The sequence below is a fragment of the Tamandua tetradactyla genome, chromosome 23, assembly GCF_023851605.1.
Source record: "Tamandua tetradactyla isolate mTamTet1 chromosome 23, mTamTet1.pri, whole genome shotgun sequence".
NCBI lineage: Eukaryota > Metazoa > Chordata > Mammalia > Pilosa > Myrmecophagidae > Tamandua > Tamandua tetradactyla.
In genome coordinates, this window is record NC_135349.1 from 31,839,539 (window position 1) to 31,860,879 (window position 21,341).

Sequence of the window (21,341 nt, forward strand, 5' to 3'; positions counted from 1 at the left end):
CGTCAAGGAATCATTCTCTGGATGCCTTAGTTTGGAAATATTCATTGCCTTACATCTGTAAATTCATAACACAGTATATACCTTTTTTAAAAATTCAACAGATTTTTGGCATATTGTTTTCTGGCAGCTTGAGCACACCAAAACAGATTTTGGTACCAGAGAAGTGCAGGACTGTGATTTGAAAATACCAGAATTGCTACAATAGCTCTATCAATGGATAAAGGGAAGTAACTGGTAGAACTATGAGGAGTTTAATGGAAAAGGTCTTTGCTTTGAAGAGACTGTTGTTAGAAATATGGACTGGAAAGATACTTCTGATGAGGCCTTAGACGAAATGATGAATGTGTTATTACAAACTGGAAGGACTAATCTTGTTTTAAAATGGTAGAGAATTAGGCAAATTTTTGTGAGTTAGAATGTTTGTTGGAAGGTAGAATTTGAAAGTGATGAACTGGGGAAATTTCCAAACTGAATGTAGAAAATGTAGCCCGGCTTCTCCTTGTTCCTTGTAGTAAAATTAAGGAGGATAGGGTTAAACTGAGACTTGATCTCTTGATTACAATAAAACCAGAAACTGATAGCTTGGAAAATTCTGAGCTTTTGAAAATACATCCCCAGAGAACAGTGCCAATACATGGGGATTTAACCAAACATAGAACCAGCCAGCCATTTCAGTATATCCAGGATTGGAAATTAAGTTATCCAGGAAGGATTTGAGGAAAGTCCTATTGTCTGTTGGTTGTGGCCCCTATATGCTGTTGTAGGATCTGTATAAATGGAACCACTGCGAGTTTGGATTAAAAGGGACAGAAAGGGGACAGATTGAAGGAAAAATTACTTTAATGGCAGAAACAGGGCAACCAAGGTTTAGAGATAAGAACAACTTCCGCCAAGAGAACAGATCCATCACATGTAGAGGGGGTGTTTAGAGAGAGGAGGCCCACTGTGTAAGTCCTTGGAGAGTGTGGAACTACCACTCTCTCAAGCTCTGAGGATAAAATGTCATTCTATAAATGACTCTCAGACTTTGAGATCTAATGAAGTATGCCTTTCAAGTTTTCAGAACTATTTGGGGATGTTGACCAGTTTGAACTTCTCCCCATGAAAATGGGAACTTTTACCTTATGACTGTCCCGTCTTTGTCTTTTGGTAGCAGATAACTTGTTCTGAATTTCAAAGGTCCACAGTCAGGGCCTTGGAAGAGACCATACCTTAGATGATTTGATGAGACTTTGTACTGCTTTTCACTTTTTCTTATATTTGTATTGTTACTGAAGTGGTTCAAGACTTTTGTGATATTGTAATGGAATTAATGTACTTTGTATTTGGAAAAATCATGTCCTTTTGGGGCCCAGAGGGTGGGATGTACTGCTTTGAAACTATTATATGCCCCCAAACAGCCCTCTTCTAATCCATTTTTGTGGGGGCAGAACTGATTTGGGGTGTGATCTTTTGCTTAGGTTGGCTCCATAGAGATGTAAACCAGTCCTTTCAAAGTGGATCTTGGTCCTCTTATACCACAGAGAGCTCAGAGCTCAGAGACATTTAGAGAAAAGCAAAAATACCCCAGGAGAAACAAGCAATGACACACAGAAGCCCAGAGACATTTTGGAGAGAAGGACCAGCAGATGTTTCATGTGCCTCCCCATGTGACAGAGGAACTGCAGACAACATCAGCCTTTCTTTAGAGTCAAAGTGTCTTTGTCTAGATGCCTTATTTGGACATTTTTATGGCTTTAGAAACGTAAATATGTAACTTAATAACTCCCCTTTGAAAAAGCCAACCTGTTTCTGGTATATTGCATTCCAGTACCTGTAGCAAACCAAAACAGTTTCCATGTGCATCGGGCAAAAATTTACTTCGGCAATTTGAAAGTCACAGTAAACAAAACAGCAAGGGTAGTTCAGTGGTAGAATTCTCACTTGCCATACAGAAGACCTATGTTCGATTCCCAGCCCATGCACTTCCCAAACAAAAAAGCAAGCATACAAACAAACAAAAAACCAAACAAAAATTCAACAAACTGTGTTGCAATAAGGGTATTCTTTTTCACATGGAAAAAGAATGAAATGTGACTCCCGCCAAAGAGCATACAAAAAAAAAAAAAAATCAACCCTCACCGTTATGGCCAAGGGTCATATGTGACAAGGGTCCCAGTATACTCAATTGGAAAAGAATGGATTTTTTAACAAATGGTGGTGGAAAAACTGGATGTGCACATGCAAAGAAAGAACATGGGACCCGACCACACACCATAGAACAATCAACTCAAAATGAACCACAGAACTAAATTAAAAAGCCAGAACCATAAAATTTCTAGAAGAAATCATTGGGAAGCATCTTCAATACTTTGCTTTCTAAGATTTACCCTCGAAGCTCTATCAATAAAACAAAAAATGGATAAATGGGACCTCATTAAAATGAAAAATAAAAACCCTTTGTTCTTCAAGGGATTTTATCTGAAAATAAAAATATATTCTACATGATAGGAGAAAGTATATGGAAAGCCACATAACCTGTAATGTTTTAATATCCAAGATATAGAAATTTTCAAATCAACAACAAAAAGACAACCCAATTTCAAAATCTAAAAATCATTAAAACACTTGAGTTGACATTCCTCCAAGAAAGATAAACAAAAGTCCCAAAACATATGTGAACAGATGTTACATATCATTAGATATTAGGGAAATGCAAACCAAAGTACAATGAGATATCACTTGAATCGCTTCGATAGAAAATTACAAGTGTTGGAGAGGATTTAAGGAAATAGAAACACTAATACTTTGTTGATGGAAATGTAAAATTGGGCAGTCACTGCTGAAGATAGTTTGGTGGTTCCTCAAAAAGTTTACAACTACCATATGACCTGGCAATCCAGCTTTTAGGTATATAGCCTAAAGAATTTAAAGCAGGGTGTATTAGGTAGGGTTCTCTAGAGAAACAGAATCAGCGAGAAACATCTGTAGATATAAAATTTATAAAAGTTTCTCATGTAACCATGGGAATGTAGAGTCCAAGGTCTGTAGAGCAAGCCACAAGCTAGTAACTCTGATGAAGTCTGCAGTGAACTCAAAATAGAGGCTGGCTAGACAATCATGGGGGTGGAAGAGTTCAAATCCGTAAGGGCAGGCTGTGAAGCTGGCAATTCCAATGAAGGGTCTGGATGAACTCCATAGGAGAGGCTCACCGGCTGAAGCAGGAAGAATGACCATCTCTTCTGAATCCTCCTTAAAAGTCTTCTGCTGATTCGATTAAGCGTCACTCATTGCAGAAGATACTTCCCTTAGCTGAGTGCAGATACAATCAGCTGTGGATGCTGCTGATGTAATCATGATTTAAGTCAATGAAGTGTTCTCATAGCAATAGACAGGACAGCACTTGCCCAGCGCTTGACCAGAAGACCAGGAACTACCACTGCCCAAGTTGACACATGCCCAAGTACCACTGACCATGACACAGGGTTCCTAAGAGATATTTGAGCATCGGTGTTTACAAAAACATTATGCTCAATTGCCAAAAGAAGGAAGCAACTCAAGTGTTCATCAACTAATGAATGGATCAAGACAATGTGGTCTATAAACATAATAGAATATCATTCAGCAATAAAAGAGAATGAAGTTCTGATACATGCAACAACATGGATGAACCATGAAGACATTATGTGGAATGAAATAAGCCAAACACAAAATAAAAATATTTTATGACATAATTGATATGAAACAATTAAAACAAGAAAAATCATAGAGTCCAAAACTAGAATTTAGTTTATGGATGACTGGAGTGGGAATAGGAATGAGGAGCTAATCCTTAAATTGTAAAGTTTCTACTTGGGCTGATGGAGAAGTTTTGATAATGGCTAATAGTGATGGTAGCAGAACATTGTGGATTTAATTAGCAGCAATGAATGATACATTTGAATGTCTTTAAATGGGGAAATTTTAGGTTGTATATGTTTTACTTCAATACAAATTATGAAAAGCAATAAAGGAGAATGCAACATAGTCAACCCTGACATAACCAATGGACTACAGTCAATAGTACAAGTATAAAAATGCTCTTTCATGAATTATAACACTATCCCACACAAATGCAAAGTGCTCATACTGGGGTGGAATTTGGGGCTTCATATTATATGCAGGATTTTTCTATAAACCTACAACTTTTCTAATAAAAAAATATCAAAGAAAATTTTATATGAGATAATTACCAATTGTATAAGGAAGGAAATTAGCTGGGTGTTGTGAGTAGGCAGCCGTGGGTTCCTGTGGGGTGATTATCAAGAAGCTTCCCAAAAAGTTAATACACGTTGGGTGAGACATAAGGGATTAGGACTTTCCTCATGAAGTACCAGGAAAAACTATAAAAGTCTATGGTTAAGCATGTCCAATGGCCTTAAGAGAAGAAGTTGGTAAATTAGTTTATGATCTACCAATTTTAATTAATTTCAGTTTTTCCAGACACACCAGCCACATTTCCCTCACTACCAATTGAGAGAGACCTCAGTTCAACCCACTCGATCATTCAGAGTATTCTGAGCACAGCAGGCGAAGCCCTCTTCTCTGAGAGGATAAACTATAAATGAAAAAATGTATAGCCTCATTTTATAGGTAAGAAAATAATCTTAGTGCCTTACTTTACTTCACCGTTTTCTAAACAGCTATGTAAGTTTTTAGTAGGTCGTTTATTTGGGAAATTTATCTGAGGAACAATGCAGAGGAACTGTGGAGTGACAGAGAGAATAAAAAGGCAGAGAAAAGATAATTATCATGGTGAACACACCGAAAGCAATTGAAGTAGAATCCAAAGGTTAAGGATCCACATAAAGAGCCAGGAAGAAAGCATACCAAACAAAGGTTGAGCATGTCCAATGGTCTTAAGTGAAGTAATTACTTGGTAGACTAGATTATGATCTATGAATTTTAATTAATTTCAATTTGAATAAAAATCTTTAAATGAGTTCTAATGATTCATGCCTATGGTACTGCTGTGGCCTTCTCTAAAATGCCCTCACACTGCACTTTTCTCCATCACAGCTCCTGGTACAGTGGATGGATTAAACTCCCCCGCTGACAAACCTGCCTACCTTGTAGGCCCTGAATATCATCGGATGAGCCTCAGGTTTACAGGTTCTGTAGTACTGGAGTTGGAGTTACTGTCCTGATGATGCTCACAGAACCCCCTTGAATAACCAGTAAAAAGCCAGACCACGATTCCTTGGTGTACTGCCCTCATCCCAAGGTTTTTGCAAACTGAGATGCTTCTATCTACATTTCATGTGGGGTCCAGGATGCACTGGGGCAGAATGCAATGCATTGAGGTACATGAAGAGGAACTAGATTTTTCCAACAAGCTCCTTCCTCATAGTAGGGAGTCAATATCACTGACTTTTGCCCAACTCACCCCACATGAAGGAAATTGTGGGAGGATTATGGGAGTTGTAGAATTTGGGAATATTCTGCTCAGCTTCCCTGAGAGCCCTCCTGAGCATGGGGCTATTGGATAGCAGACGGACTGCTGGGGAAAGGGCACCTGCGAAACCTTGGACTACTATTATGCATTCTCATTGTTCTCCCTTGGCCATTCCTGGACCCATATCCATTTCCCAGAGGAAGGAATCAGCTACTCTGTAGAAACAGATTCATTTTTATCATAATAACACAGCACTCCTTTGCCTGTCAGTCACTAGGAACTCATTGAACATTATTTTAATTGGGTTATATCAACCACCATAAAGGATCAAGATATCAGATCTTTCCAGTTGAATCCAGGATTCCTCTTAAACCTACCAGCTAATCTTATCCCAACACGTAACCTTTTTTTTTTTTTTTACCTCCATCTCCATAGTTTCTACCTGATTTTGATCTGCATACACAATAAAGTGCACTCTGAACACTCCTTGGGGAGTAGGGATTGTGTCAGTGGGTGCTACAGGAAGGAGATGCTGAGACAGTGTGTGGATAACAAGAGGTTTACTATGGGTAAGACCTGTGAAAGATAAAAGGGAGAGGAAATAGGATTGGACATGGAAAATATTCGAATATTAATGTAGATCTGGCACATCTTCTAAGATGATGATCACTGCAGCCTATTGATTGCCACTGAGTGTCCTCTTCAAATATCAATATGTTGGTCCTGTAAGGCAAAAGATTGGGTTTAAATCAATCTTATCTTAATTTTCCCTATCTACATTTTGTGTTCTGCTGTATTTCTGTGGCCCATGATGAATATTTTTATGTGTGCCTGCATCTATGTGTCTACATGTAATTGAGCTTTGTGTACAATCTGATCATTAGCATTTTCTTCATCTGACAGGAGTTGAATTTTAATAGATGGGGAACAGACGTTGCCTTGTATTTTGAAAAGGGAATTGTGAATCTTTGAGACCAAGCTGGATATAACATTAGTTCAATTTACTGTATTACAAGGTACATTTTGGAAGATTTTCTGTATGGAAATATTTTCATGTATACTGTAAAATGAACATACAATATGTATTAGCTGGGTTGAAAGGTTCTCTCTTTATGTATATAGCTCTTGATCCTCATTATGGCCTCATAAAAGCTAGTATTTCAATACTAAAGGTTAATTATTGTGATATTGCATGACATATTTGTGTACATGAAGCCAAGAGTTAGGGGAAAGAAAGAAGAGGATGCTGTAATATGGTGATGGAGCTACATCTGAGGCCAGTGATGAAGGACCTGAATTTTCTCCTAGATAACTGACTCACCCTAAGGCCAAGGAAGTTGCTCCCCTAGAATATATCTACAGGAAGTCTAGCCCCGTCTTTACTTTTCATTACATGGGGCATAATAAACTCAGTTAGACCAAATATCCTGTTAAAATAAAATGAAATTATCCAGTTCTCCAAAGGATTCTTTCTCACAGATCCAGAACATTCAGAATTCCAAAAGGAAAGCCATCTTTATTTCAGGTTGTGAACTAAGGGCATCATGACAACAAAGAACTTTTGATGAATACGATTCCATTGTCCAGCATTATAAACATCCAGGTAGCAGGTCAGCATAGACCTCATGCTGTGCTTCCCACGCCCAGCTCTAGCTGCTGAGTCACAACTGGAATGGTCCTGCATTCCATATTCCTGGATTCAAGAAATGTTCATTTTTCATCTACTTAGTTTTTCCTTCTCTTCAACACACTCACATTTATTCCTTGGGTTTCAGGGATTCATAACTCCCTTCTTTTGTACTCCTATGCACTTCACTGATGTTTCTGTTATGAATGATTGCCAACATTGTGCAATTAAAAGTATTCATCTATTTCCTAGAGAACATCTTAAGCTCTTGAAGTTAGAGATCTGTCTTATCCTTTGCAGAGTTGGACCCAAGGCCACTGTAGTATGTACATCTGTGTAACTGTTATTTCTGGCTTTCTAAAAACAGCCTCTTTTCTTATCTATAAGATAGACCTGCTTTCCATCTCACTGTGGGGAGATGATGTAGTCTATCACGTAGCCTCACAAATATGAAGATAGCTACAATGTCCTCAGCCAGCATTGTTCTCGCATTGCAAAGCCCTTCTGAAGCAAATGTGACTTTACTAGAAGGAACAGGAAAGAAAAGACTGCACAATTCAACTCATACTCTTCAGATTATCTTACCAAATGGAGGACAAGGAGGCAATGAGTGAGGCATGAACACCCACCAGGGTGGCGGAATTGGCTGATAGCCCATTTGTGGTAATGGAGGGCCTCTCATGGGATAATACATGAAGGGTGGTCCCTGGAAAGGAGGGGGTCCTCTTGCAGCCATATTAACCTGCAGAGCAGAAATTAGAGTTTATCCATTCATTTGACAGACAAAAGTATACCATTGACAAAATCTGAAACCCAATAAAAACCAGTATCAGTACAAGAATACGCTTCCTTCTCAACCAGTTCTACACAACATTGGGGTGTTGATAGATACCATGAGTGTGCACTGCTGTCACCACACGTGTCAGTCATGTCATCACCTATGTGCACATGTAAGGAGAGTCAAGGGATGTGTCCTAAGGGAATAACAAACGGAATCCCAACTAATAAAGAAAGCATATTCCTGAGGGGCAGACATTTTTTCCAGAACCATTCTCCAAAGCACCCTTCCCACCACCATAGATCCTACTGGTTTGCATATTAAAAAGGTAATGAAACCCCGACTTCAAATCATAAACAAAAGTTAACTGAAAATGGATCAAAACCATAAGAGCTAGCTAGATCTATCAAACTTCTAGAATAAAACATAGGAAGTGTCTTCAAGACTTTTTGTTCATCAATCGTTTCTTAGAATTTACATCAAAACAAAAGTAACAAAAGACAAACTTGATAACTGGTAGTTCATAAACTTAAAAATCTTTTGTGGCTCAAAAGTCTTTATCATGAAAATAAAATGACAACCTACACAATCGGGGAACATATTTGGAAACCACATGTGCCAGTTTGAAAGGATTATGTGCCCTAGAAAAGTCATATTTTAATCTTGATTCATTTTGTAGAGGCAGCCATTTCTTTTAAACCCTATTCAGTACTGTAGAGGTTGGAAACGTGATTAGATTATCTCCACGGAGATGTGGCTCACCCAATTGTGGGCATTAACCTTTGACTAGAAGGAGATGTGGTGCAATCGATTCCAGGTTGATCTTGATTAGTTTACTGGAATCCTTTAAAAGAGGGAGAATTGTGGAAAAAGCTAGAGAGCCACAAGAACCACAAGAGCCTAGAGACCTTTGGAAATGAAGAGGAACATGCCCCTGGGGAGCTTCACGAAATAAGAAGCCTGGAGAGAAAGCTAGCAGACGTCGCCATGTTTGCCATACCTTTCCAGTTGAGAAACCCTGAACTTCATTGGCCTTTCTTGAGTGAAGGTAACCTCTGACTGGTACCTTAATTTGCAAATTTTTATAGACTTTCTTTAACTGGGACATTTTCATGGCCTCAGAATTGTAAACTTGCAACTTAATAAATTTATACCCTTTTAAAAGCTGTTCTGTTTCCTATATCACATTCCAGCAACTAGCAAACTGGAACACCACATGTCCAATAAGATTTTATATCCTGAATATTAAAAAATTCTCCAAGGACAAACAAATCAATTAAAAATTGGACAAAGTCTTGAATAAACATCTCTTCAAAGAAAATATACAAATGGTAAAAAAGTAAATGAAAAGATACTCAACATCATTAGCCAAGGGAAATGCAAACCTAAAACAATATGAGAAAATATTTCACACATCGGAGTGGCTGCTCTTAAAAAATTTGGAAAATAATTCCGGGTCAAGATGGCGACTTAACAACGTGCGCATTTTAGTTCATCCTCCAGAACAACTACTAAATAACCAGAAACAGTATAGAACAGCTCCCGGAGCCACGATAGTGACCACACACACAGCGTACCCCAGTCTGGACCAGCTGGACCGGCTGTGAGCCCCCCTAAAACCGTGAGTTCCCCAAGCTGCGGTGGCCAGCGCCCCTCCCCCACAGGCCGCTTCCCAGAGGGGAAAGGAAAGGACTTTACCAGCAGCAGGGACTGGGCACAATCAAACGCCAATTGTGGAACTAATTAACAAATTCTGACTACTAAAAATAGGCCCCAGGCTTAGGTGAACCTGATCAAAGTGGAGGTTGCTCATTTTTGCCCTGGCGCCAAGGCGGCAGGACTGACAGAAAAAGGGGGAAAAAAAAAGAAGGAAACAGAGGGGTTTGTGGCTGTGTATCTACAAAAGATTGACTGCCTCTGGATACAGCAGCAGGACTTTTCAGGCTGCAACTGCCCCAGGCATAGGCAGAAGTGAGCTCTTTTGGGGACTTATCTGGAGCTTGTGCCTTCCCCAGGGGAGGGGTGAAGCCTCACCCAGGTGGAATCCCTCCATCAAGGAATTCAGACACCAGGGCTTGGTAATTTGAAGCCATTAAAACCAGCCTACAACCTCTCCTCTGTCTCCACCACGCCCCCAGCAGGGAGAGTCTGCCAAAGTTAAAGGTACCACATCATCTTATGCTGGTGGGACCTGCAGTCAGACAAGCGCCACATACTGGGCAGGATAAGAAAAACAGAGTCCAGAGACTTCACAGGAAAGTCTTTCAACCTGCTGGGTCTCACCCTCAGCGGAAACCAATGCAGGTGACTCTTTCCTCCTGATAGGAGGCCAGTTTGGTCTGGGGAAATCTGGCTGTGGTCTATAATATCTAAGTAGACCATCCTAAGTGTGTGTGGGGGGAAAGGCACCACACAAGCAGGGCAAGAAACAAGAAAACAAGAACTGAAAAATTCTCCTCTGTTAAACAAAACTTCAGTTAAAGGTCCGGATAAAGCTGAACGGAATGTCAAAGAACAGATAGACAACAAATTCACCCAGCAAGAAAACCCTAGGTAAAAGAAGTAAAAGCAATCTCCAGAATAAACTAATTAAGGTAATTAAATACCTAGATCCCAGCAAAAAATAACAAATCACACTAGGAAAATTGAAGATATGGCCCAGTCAAAGGAGCAAACCAACAATTCAAATGACATACAGGAGCTGAAATAATTAATTCAGAATATACGATCAGACATGGAAAACCTCATCAAAAACCAAATCAATGGATTGAGGGAGGATATAAAGAAGGCAAGGAAAGAACAAAAAGAAGAAACTGAAAGTCTGAAAAAACAAATCACAGAACTTATGGGAATGAAAGACACAGTAGAAGAGATGAAAAAAACAATGGAAACCTACAATGGTAGATTTCGAGAGACAGAACATAGGATTTCAAAACTGGAGGACGGAACATCTGAAATCCGACAAGAAACAGAAACTATAGGGAAAAAAATGGAAAAATGTGAGCAGGGACTCAGGGAATTGAAAGACAATATGAAGCGCACGAATATACGTGTTGTGGCTGTCCCAGAAGGAGAAAAGAAGGGAAAAGGAGGAGAAAAACTAATGGAGGAAATTATCACTCAAAATTTCCCAACTCTTATGAAAGACTTAAAATTACAGATCCAAGAAGTGCAGCGTACCCCACAGAGAACAGATCCAAATAGACATACTCCAAGACATTTAATAATCAGAATGTCAGAGGTCAAAGAGAAAGAGAGAATCCTGAAAGCAGCAAGAGAAAGCAATCCTTCACATACAAGAGAAGCCCAATAAGACTATGTGCAGATCTCTCAGCAGAAACCATGGAGGCGAGAAGACAGTGGGATAATATATTTAAATTATTAAAAGAGAAAAACTGCCAACCAAGAATTCTACATCCAGCAAAACTGTCCTTCAAAAATGAGGGAGAAATTAAAACATTTTGAGACAAAAAATCACTGAGAGAATTTGTGACCAAGAGACCAGCTCTGCAAGAAATACTAAAGGGAACACTAGAGACAGATACGAAGACAGAAGAGAGAGGTGTGGAGAAGAGTGTAGAAAGGAAGACTATGAGTAAAGGTAAAAAGAAGGAGAATTAGAGATGACACATAAAATCCAGAAGGCAAAATAGTAGAAGAAAGTACTACCCATGCAGTAATAACACTGAATGTTAATGGATTAAACTCTCCAATCAAAAGACATAGTCTGGCAGAATGGATTAAAAAACAGGACCCATCTATATGCTGTCTCTACTCAAAGGACACGAGGCCAAGGACATAAATGGACATTTACACACCAATGTTTATAGCAGCATTATTAACAATTACCAAGAGATGGAAACAGCCAAAATGTCCATCAACAGAGAGTTGGCTAAACAAACTGTGACATTTACATAAGATGGAATATTATGCAGCTGTAAGACAGAATAAAGTTATGAAGTATGTAACAACATGAATGGACCTTAAGGACATTATGCTGAGTGTGATTAGCCAGAAACAAAAGGACAAATACTGTATGGCCTCACTGATATGAACTGACATTAGTGAATAAACTTGGAATATTTCCTTGGTAACAGAGACCATCAGGAGATAGAAATAGGGGAAGATATTGGGTAATTGAAGCTGAAGGGATACAGATTGTGCAACAAGACTGAATATAAAAACTCAGAAATGGACAGCACAATATTACCTAACTGTAATACAATTACGTTAAAACACTGAATGAAGCTGCACATGAGAATGATAGAGGGAGGAGGCCTGGGGCATAAATGAAATCACAAAGAAAGATAGACAATAAAGATTGAGATGGTGTAATCTAGGAATGCCTAGAGTGTATAATGATAGTGACTAAATGCACAAATTTAAAAAATGTTTTTGCATGAGGAAGAACAAAGGATTGTCATTATTACAGGGTGCTGAAAATAGATGATAATACTTTAAAATGTCACATTATGTGTGAGACTAAAGCAAAAAAATGTTTATTTGTTTCAAAATTTAGGTTTTGACTAGAGCATTTCCTAATATAACTCATGTAGATAGTTTGATTGAATGTCATAAGTACTTGGAATCTCAGGTAGCACATGAGATTTTGTTGGTTTGTCCAGAGTGATCCCCCGATGAATCCCAGAATGATTTGATCAGTGAGTGGAAAAGTATTTGCAAGCCCCCTTCGGGGAATGGTGAGAGTGGGGAGAAATTCAACTTCCCCAAGTTGAATTCTTGATATTCTCACAAGCAGTGCGGACAACAAAAGCTATAGGCTGAGCCCCCAGTCTTGGGGTTTGTTCACATGAAACTTAACCCCACAAAAGATAGGTCAAGTCTACTTAAAATTTAGGCCTAAGAGTCACTCCCAAGAGAGCCTCTTTTGTTGCTCAGATGTGGCCTCTCTCTCCAGCCAACACAGCAAGCAGACCCACCACCCTCCCTCTGTCTATGTGGGACATGACTACCAGGGGTGTGGGTCTTCCTGGCAGCGTGGGACAGAAATCCCAGAATGAGCTGAGATTCAGCATCAAGGGATTGAGAAAAACCCTAGAATGAGCTGAGATTCAGCATCAAGGGATTGAGAAAACCTTCTCGACCAAAAGGGGGAAGAGGGAAATGAGACAAAGTGTCAATGGCTGAGAGATTCCAAACAGAGTCGAGAGGTTATCCTGGAGGTTATTCTTAGGCATCAAGTAGATATCATCTTGTTAACCAAGATGTAATGGAGAGGCTGGAGGGAACTGCCTGAAAATGCGGAGCTGTGTTCCAGTGTGTTTCCACTCACTGATCAAATCATTCTGGGATTCGTTGGGGCATCTCTCTGGACAAACCAACAAAATCTCATGTCCTACTTAAGGTTCCATGTACTTATGTTGTTCAACCAAGCTATCTACATAAGTTATATTAGGAAATGCACTAGTCAAAGTATAGATTTGTACCAAATAAACATTTTTTGCTTTAGTCTCACACATTAATTGAAAATTTAAAATATGAAGTACCATCTATTTTCAGCATACTGCAGTAATGACATTCTTTTGTTCTCCCTCATGCAAAAACATTTTTAAAATCTGTACATTTAGTCACTATCATTATACATTCCAGATAGGAGGAACATATGGAATAAAAATAAATAATAGGGGGGAACAAATGTTAAAATAGATTTAGCTTGAAATGCTAGTGATCAATGAAAGGGATCAGTAAGGGGTATGGCCTGCAAATTTTTTTTTTCTGTTTGTTATATTTTTCTGTTGTCTTTTTATCACTTTTTCTGAATTGATGCTAATGTTCTGCGGAATGATCATGATGATGAATATGCAACTATGTGATGATATTGTGAATTGTTGAGTGTATGTGTTGGGAATGCTTGTTCCTTGTAATTTCTTTTAATTAATAAAAAATTTTTTAAAAAAAGATAATTTGAAACAACAAAAAAAAATTTGGAAAATAAGTGTCGGAGATTTTGCAATGAAATAGGAGCACTCCTTCATTGCTCGTGGTAATTTAAACTGGGATAGCCATTGTGGAAGAGAGTTTCACATATCCTCAGAAAGCAGATATAGAAATACCATATAACCCAGCAACCATACTTCTTGGCATATACCCAAAAGAATTAAAAGCAGGGACTCAAACAGATATTTGCACACCAATGTTCATAGGAGAATTATTCATATTTGCTAAGAGATAGCAGCAACCCAAGTGTCCATCAACCAATGAATGGACACATAAAATGTGGTCCTATATACAATTTAATATTACTTAGCCCTAAAAAGGCATGAAGTCCCGAAACACAAGACTCCATGGATGAACACTGAAGACATCATATTGAATGAAAGAAGCCAAACACAAAATGACAAAAATTGCATGATCTCACCGATTTGAAACAATTAGAGCAAACAAATGCAGAGTCAGACTCTACAATATAGGTTACCAAAAGACAGGGTAGGGATAAGGACGGTGAAGTTAAAGCTTAAAATGTACACAGTCCTGTTTAGAATGATGGAGATGTTTCAGTAATGGATGGTAATGATGGTAGCACAACATTGTGAATATAATTAACAGCATTGAAGTATAGACCTGAATGTGATTAAAATGGGAAATGTTAGATTGTACATATGAAAACAACTGATTTTCTAAAAAATCCATGGAACTACACTATACAGTAAATCCTAATTTAAAGAAAACACAAAAGTTAAAAGTACAGTTATAAAAATATGCTATCATTAGTTGCAACAAATATTTCACCCCAATGCAAGGTTTTAAAAATAGGATGGTAAGTAGGAACCATGTATTTTATTCATGATTGTTCTGTAAATCTACAGCTTCTCTAATAAAAAAAAAGTGAAAATAGAAAAAAAAAACGTAGTGAAAGAGAATGAAAAAGTCTAATAATAGCTATTCTTCGGACACCTTTAACAAGCCTTTCATGTCTAATCTCTGATTCCCAGAACTCTCAAAATTAAATGTGATCATCCTAACTTTAAATGCATAGAGAGTCTGAGGAGTACTTTGTCATGGGTCACAGCTTGCAAGAGACATAGCCAGAATTGATACTAGGTCTGCCTACAAGAGACCTGAGCATCTCTCCCTGACAACAGATTCTTTTAATCTGGAGTTTCTGTCTCTTGTGCACTAGAGAACTGGAATAAAGTGGGGAAGCATTTTCAAGCAGAATCAATATTATTTATAGAATTTAGATAGGCACAGCTATATTTATCTGCATTCAGGGATTATACTGCATTTTAAGTATACTATGAGCTGCAGATTAACTTTGGCCTATAGAAAAATCAGGTGGGAAGTCTGAATGACAGAATTAAATAAATGCATTTTGATTTCAAGGTGGAAAAAGTATTATATTCTATGATAAGAGGACTTACCACATATAACATTTACACAGACCATAAGAGAACATACTTCCAGAAACACATTTTAAGGCCTTTACTGGCCACACAGGTAATAACTGTCTTTCACTAGTCACTGTTTTAATTCCAGTGAATGTTTTCTGTTCCCAATATGTAATTTCTGATAATTCAGATGATTTTGAACTAAAGCATGATGGGTGCGAATCTGAAATAATACCAATCCCAACAGAGATAGCAGAATGATGAATTATGTAATTCACAATGGATTTCTCTAAGAGCACTCAAAAGCTCATGAAGCAGACAACATAAAGTTGGAGGTGTTAATATTTCACATTTTTGGATATGAGAATTAGAGAAGATGCTCTAAACAGGTTCATTACATAACCCTATATAGGAAAGGAGTAAAATAAGAACAACAAAAATCAGCAACATTCCCAAATATGGGAGATAAATATGGGACTTATTGTGCCATGATATTTTAAGTAGTTGAGTGAACTTTCTCATTCTATTCTTTACAAAGTTAGGAAAGAACAAGCCTTTGAGTCCTCATGCTTCAAGGACTTAAGTCTTCTAGAAATGACATCAAAGATGACAGGCTAGGAATAGAGAAGCTTCAGGATCTGGAGGGAGAGTTTTCTATTTACAAAGTAAAGGAGAGTAACATATCAATGAACAAGGAAAAGATGAGGTAAGAAGAGGGTGATGTAAAAAAAAAAAAGATCAGAGTTTCCTGAAATATTTTATTAAAAATGAAGAGGAGGGTCACATTTACCTCTTCCATCATGTTAGCAGGAAATGAGCTTCTGGTGTTGCTGTTTTCCATGAGAGTGGTATGAGGTCCTGCATCTGATAAAGGACAGAGAACTGATTGAGGTTTGCTCTGATCTGCACATGTTGTAATGAAGTAAAACAAACAGTCCACCCCTTTACTCCATCACCCTGTGCTCGTTAACTCTTTTAGGTCCCTCACCAAAGGCTGAGTGTTTCTGATATACCTCAGATGATTCTCCAGGACGAGAGGGAGACAAGTCCCCTGGCCCCTGAGGAGGACACCACAGAGCTCAGGTATATTCGTACCAAATCAAGGAATTGTGGATAGCTCTGCGATCAGACTAGCTGGAAATGATCACTAAAATGAGGAGTCTACCAATACACATAGGGTAAAGTGCTGCAATCTAAGCCATGATAAAACATTAAAATAGCCTTGGAGAGGAAGATAGCATTAATTCTGACACATTAGCGCTGCAGGAACTATTCTTTAAGACATAGGTGGACATTTTAAAATTTTTCTATCTTTACATAACCTGACTTCTATGTTGGTTCAGGTAATTTAGAGATGTTATTTAAAGAAATGAATTTAGGGACATTAATAGTAATAGTAAATGGGGAAAGTTATGGAGAAATTGTACATTTACAAATCAATAGTCAATGTTGGATGGGCAAAATTATGTAGATTTAATGTGCAGACAGAGTACTATAATTTACAATAAAATTTAAAGCACAGGGACAGATGAAGAAGAGAAACCACAAACTATTAGATAAATGCTTGACATTAAAAGAAGATTTTACATTAAAACACTATTCCCCTCAGAAAAACAGGAATTTGTTTTCAAAACTCAGGACATATAGTCCACATTCTAAAAGGTATTCCTATACCTGTGATACTTTTAATAAGGGAAAGAAGAAACAAATCTTTAAGCCCTTTACTATAGGGGATGTGTGGGCTTTAACCCAGTGCCATCCTATGCACGACCCTTCATCTAAGATTAACTTAGAGGCCAGTGCAGCAGGGGTGTGATTTTCAGTGGACAGCTGAGAGTTCCACCATTCACAGAAAATGGGTCCAGGAGACATGCTAGCTGGGAGACCTGTGACGACAGCACCATGTCACCCTGTGAGACAATGTGCTCTCTTTAGTAAATTCCTCAGACTGTTCCTTGCAGCACAAGGGTTACCAACTGGAAAATAAAGCATTCTGTGTGGATTTTGCAGCAGAAAAAAAAAAGCGTTTGTCATTCACACAGCACCCCTACCTCCGTGTGGAACAGCCTGTAGGTCAAGTCTTCCTGGCATTGGTGCCTTAATGCCACATCCTTCTTGTGCCTTAACTTGAATGGTATCCAATCTTGAACAGAAAGAATGGATGTGAATAAACATTACACGAAGATAAAGCTACCCTTATTAGATACCAAATAACATGACCTTAAAAACTCAAAAACGCACTGGGAAAAAATGGCTGTCAAACTCCTATACCTGTGTTTCAAGTAGGCAGCATTCCTGCGCTCCTCAACTACTGCTCTCTCTAAATCACAGGCTCTGACCTATAGAAGAAAAGCGCACACACACATTTATTTCTGGTAGGATCTTTGAAGAAGAAAGAACTACGACAACAAAACTCTTACCCAATTCTCATGTTCCTCCTTCTCATAAAGATCAATCTGAAAAACACAATATATAAAAGTGTATGATTATGGATTCTAAAGCTATTACAAATATGTGAGTTAGATGCTGAAGAATTCTGCAACTGTCAGGAGATGGAATGTTACCTGTTCTTTGAATGAATTCTCTGCCTCCTCTATTCTTTGTTTCAATTCTTCAATTCTTTGCCTGTGAGGTACAATTGCTTTTATCATATAAAGCACAATATTGACTACAATACTAACTGGCATTCCCCTGTTCCTACTTCGCTATAAAGGGCCCCCCTGTGTACTATATCCCTATAAATAAAAACATATTTCACATGATTGCAAGGGTAAAGTAGGATCAAAGGTATAGCTTTGTAGTTTATTACTTATTGGCTGAAATTTCTGAGTTTTTATATTATAATTTCCTTATCCATTCCCAATCTTGCCCTAATCAAGAGTAGAATAAATCATTTTCATATAATGAGTTTTTCTTCTCTTCTTTATATTTATTGCATATGTTCCAGGGCTGTGACAAGTGAGTCTGTCAAATGGCATTATTATTTAAGATTGATCCTATACCAAACTGCTTTCCTTAGGGATTCCGACAATTTATACCACCCCCATTTCTGGCTGGCACAGGAAAGCTTTCTTCTTTTATAAAAGTAACTTTTTTCCTTGTGGAGTTTCCCACATCTTCTCATCATTTACTTATGTTTCTGAACAACAATGTACAAAAGGTCAAAACAAAGTCTCCAACAGCAGATACATGAGCTGCTGGTGTTCAGCAGGTGAGCTCACTTGTAATTCTGTACTTCCTCGCTAACCAAATTGAATTTTCCCTCGGCATCTGACAGCTGCCTCTGGACTTCCTGCTGTCTCTGCTTTTCACGCTCCAGTTTCCTAAGTTGGGAAAGAGACACACACAATTATCCAGTCAGTATGTGGAATTCTAATATCTTTCCTCACAGCAGTCTGAAGCTATTCAGATGTCCCTTTCTAACCCAACATATAAACACACAGATTCACAAACAAAGCAGAGGAAAGATTCAAGTCTTCAATTCTTCCTCTGAGGGAGAAATGGATTTGTTAGGTTGTTCAGTGCGATTATTTTCATGGTTCTCATTTGAATCTTTCCAGAATGAAACTTGATTTTCTATAATTCAGACTCTGGAATGCTTGCAAGTTTTCTACAATTTGGTTCTTCTCCTCATAGATCTTACTCATGGGTAAATAAAATAAGCATCTGTGAGACACTCTAAGTGACTTTGGGGAAACTCTTTTGTAGTCGAGATTTTAACTGAATGTGGGAAACTAGGATGGAAAAAATTATCAAATCTGAACAGATTAGATTGAAACAGGAGATGGCAAATTGCCTGAATTCCCCATAGGAAACCAGTTTTTCATTCAAAGGTTGTTGCCATGACACTGACAGCCAAAGTGAGATGATTCCAGGACTTGGCATCATTAAAACTGTGCAATTAACTACCTGACAGTTCCACAGTTCAGATGTGGAATTGTGAACACCTACTTACAGGTTGTTGGTTGAATAAAAAAGGCATATTTTAGGACTGGAAACAACTATGGAATCAAGAAATGATCTGAACAGTCCCATACTTTGGATTTTATCTCTGCAAAGCGATTTTAGATAGAAACTGTCAAGCTCAGTGAATCAATCTACTTTAACAAGATTCAGTTCAGTAATAGCACTGTGAGCAAAGGACAATGGTCAAAAAAAAGGAGATTTGCTAGGTTGTTCAGTACTATTATTTTCATGGTTCTCATTCACATCTTCGCAAAATGAAATTGATTTTCTGTAGTTCAAGAGCATAATTAAAAGGGCTTAGGGGCAGGCCATGGTGGTTCAGCAGGCAGAGTTCTTGCCTGCCATGCTGGAGACCCGGGTTCAATTTCCAGAGCCCGCCCCTGCCAAAAAAGAAAGGGGTGCGGGGGGCTCTAGGATTAAAGGACAAATAAACAAATCAAAACAGGGAGAAAGAAAGGCTTATGCATTTGTTTCTGGCCATACAGAGAATACTTCAGCAAATTATCCCTGCAGTGACAATAAAAAAGATAGTGTGTTTGGTAATGTTATGGTAACACACAGCCAAGCACTATCCCTGCCTTACTAAGGCTTACAGTTACCTGACACAAGATTCTGTGAGGACAGAGCAATGCTTCTGTTTTCCAAATGGTAAAGAAAAATCTGATTCTTGTTAGAAGTAGGGGACACTTTTGCTGCTAGCCATTGATGAATGGACCCGAATTTCCTAAACTCCCACTGATATGCTGCAAGTGAACATGAAAGATGTGGTATCCCCAATGGAGTTTTGAGAAAAGTGGAGGAAACCAGTTGCAAACTAGTAAACCCAGCAATGAATATGTGATTATACATGAAGCAAGTGCTATGAAAGAAATGGAAAGAAGTCTAGTGCCCCTACAAGCCACAGGAGAAGTAGCAGCTTCAGATGTGCCCATCTGAATGGGTATTCAAGGATGAGGAGTCCATGGAGATGGATTTCTATGGGTAAGTAGTGGATCCACCCACTGGGCAATCCGCAGAAGATCTGTGTGAGGTCAGTTTAGGCCCCCAGGCACTTTCAGTGACAAGCACATGACCTACATTCCTCACAGGCCTTCTGTGACTATCAAATGAGAGAAAGAAGACAAGTTTCTGGGGATACTAGGAGTAGCAGCCGTCACTTCTGGAGTATCTACATCAAGGCACTCAACTAAACACATTTTTAAAAACCAGGAAAATGAGGACACACAGTCAAAGACCGGTCAGGGTTTAAACCCAGGTGTGACTCAACACACATTTATATCTGATTGGGGAGCCTCCCACCCCTTCCTCCTCCTCAGAGGCAGCCGTGGAGGGGATGTTTGTCTGATGGGAAGGAACTGATCATGGGCTGCACAAATCAAAAGAACAGTGAGAAGGTTGGAAGCAATTTTGTAAGGATCTTAAACAGCAATATGAACTGGTTACTAGAAGGGTGGTTAGTCACACTCTTGTTTTAAAATCATTTTTCGTTGCACGATGGTGACTGCAGCTATGTCCATGGCAACTCATGACTGTGTGTGACCATCTCAAGAGATCAGCCATTTACACATGTCCTCCAAATTCCTGAGCATAGCACCGCAGCAGATGTGCTGGGCATGCCTGGGGTCTCAGGTGTTATTGGCATACTTAGACATTCCTCATAACTTTCAAAGTGTTTGGTGACTCATGCCCAGACTGCCTGTGTGGTTTCCTGCATACTCCACAGGAGATGAGACTGCTGCAAACTTAATTGGCCTTAATTACCTTCAGGTAAGAAGGCGCTCACCTCCTGGCAATTGCTCCCTCTGCTTTCTGCTTTCTCAGCAGCCCAGCACCCTGCCCTTCACATGTAAAATTATCAGCAGTCTCCTTGTCTATCTACCTATTCATGCATTACCTCCTCTGGAAATTACTTGGAAGCTCACAGAGTCCTGGGTGCCAGGAGGTTGCTGTGTAGGAAGAATGTAAAAGAACATTTTTGCTGTGGAGATCATGGTAAACACTAAGTCAAAAGGGCTTCATCTGCATCAAGGTTGTTCTGCAAGGGGCTGCAGCTTTGATACTTGAGAGGGAACTGGTGAGAATAAGCAGGGAAATATCGTAAGGACCCATGGAGGAGAACCACCCTGTGACCTGCTGAGAAGTCTGGATGTGACCCTGGAGGTGTGGAGCATCCCCCATAGGGTGTGAGCTGGGAAAGGCATGGATGAT

At 38.9% G+C, this 21,341-nt stretch overlaps 1 protein-coding gene across 1 annotated transcript in view; it reads right to left on the reverse strand.

The window, feature by feature from the left end:
- Positions 1-3,768: 3,768 nt before the first annotated feature.
- The window catches only part of LOC143667349 (transport and Golgi organization protein 1 homolog), a 38,441-nt gene continuing 20,868 nt past the window's right edge, over positions 3,769-21,341 (reverse strand). Inside the window, exons 13-20 of the mRNA XM_077141494.1 lie at positions 18,389-18,490; positions 17,732-17,792; positions 17,588-17,623; positions 17,439-17,506; positions 17,219-17,310; positions 15,958-16,031; positions 7,626-7,782; positions 3,769-6,136 (exon numbers count right to left, since the gene is read on the reverse strand). Coding sequence (XP_076997609.1) covers positions 6,123-6,136; positions 7,626-7,782; positions 15,958-16,031; positions 17,219-17,310; positions 17,439-17,506; positions 17,588-17,623; positions 17,732-17,792; positions 18,389-18,490 — 604 coding nt within the window. The 3' untranslated portion in view covers positions 3,769-6,122. The remainder of the gene's footprint in view (positions 6,137-7,625; positions 7,783-15,957; positions 16,032-17,218; positions 17,311-17,438; positions 17,507-17,587; positions 17,624-17,731; positions 17,793-18,388; positions 18,491-21,341) is intronic.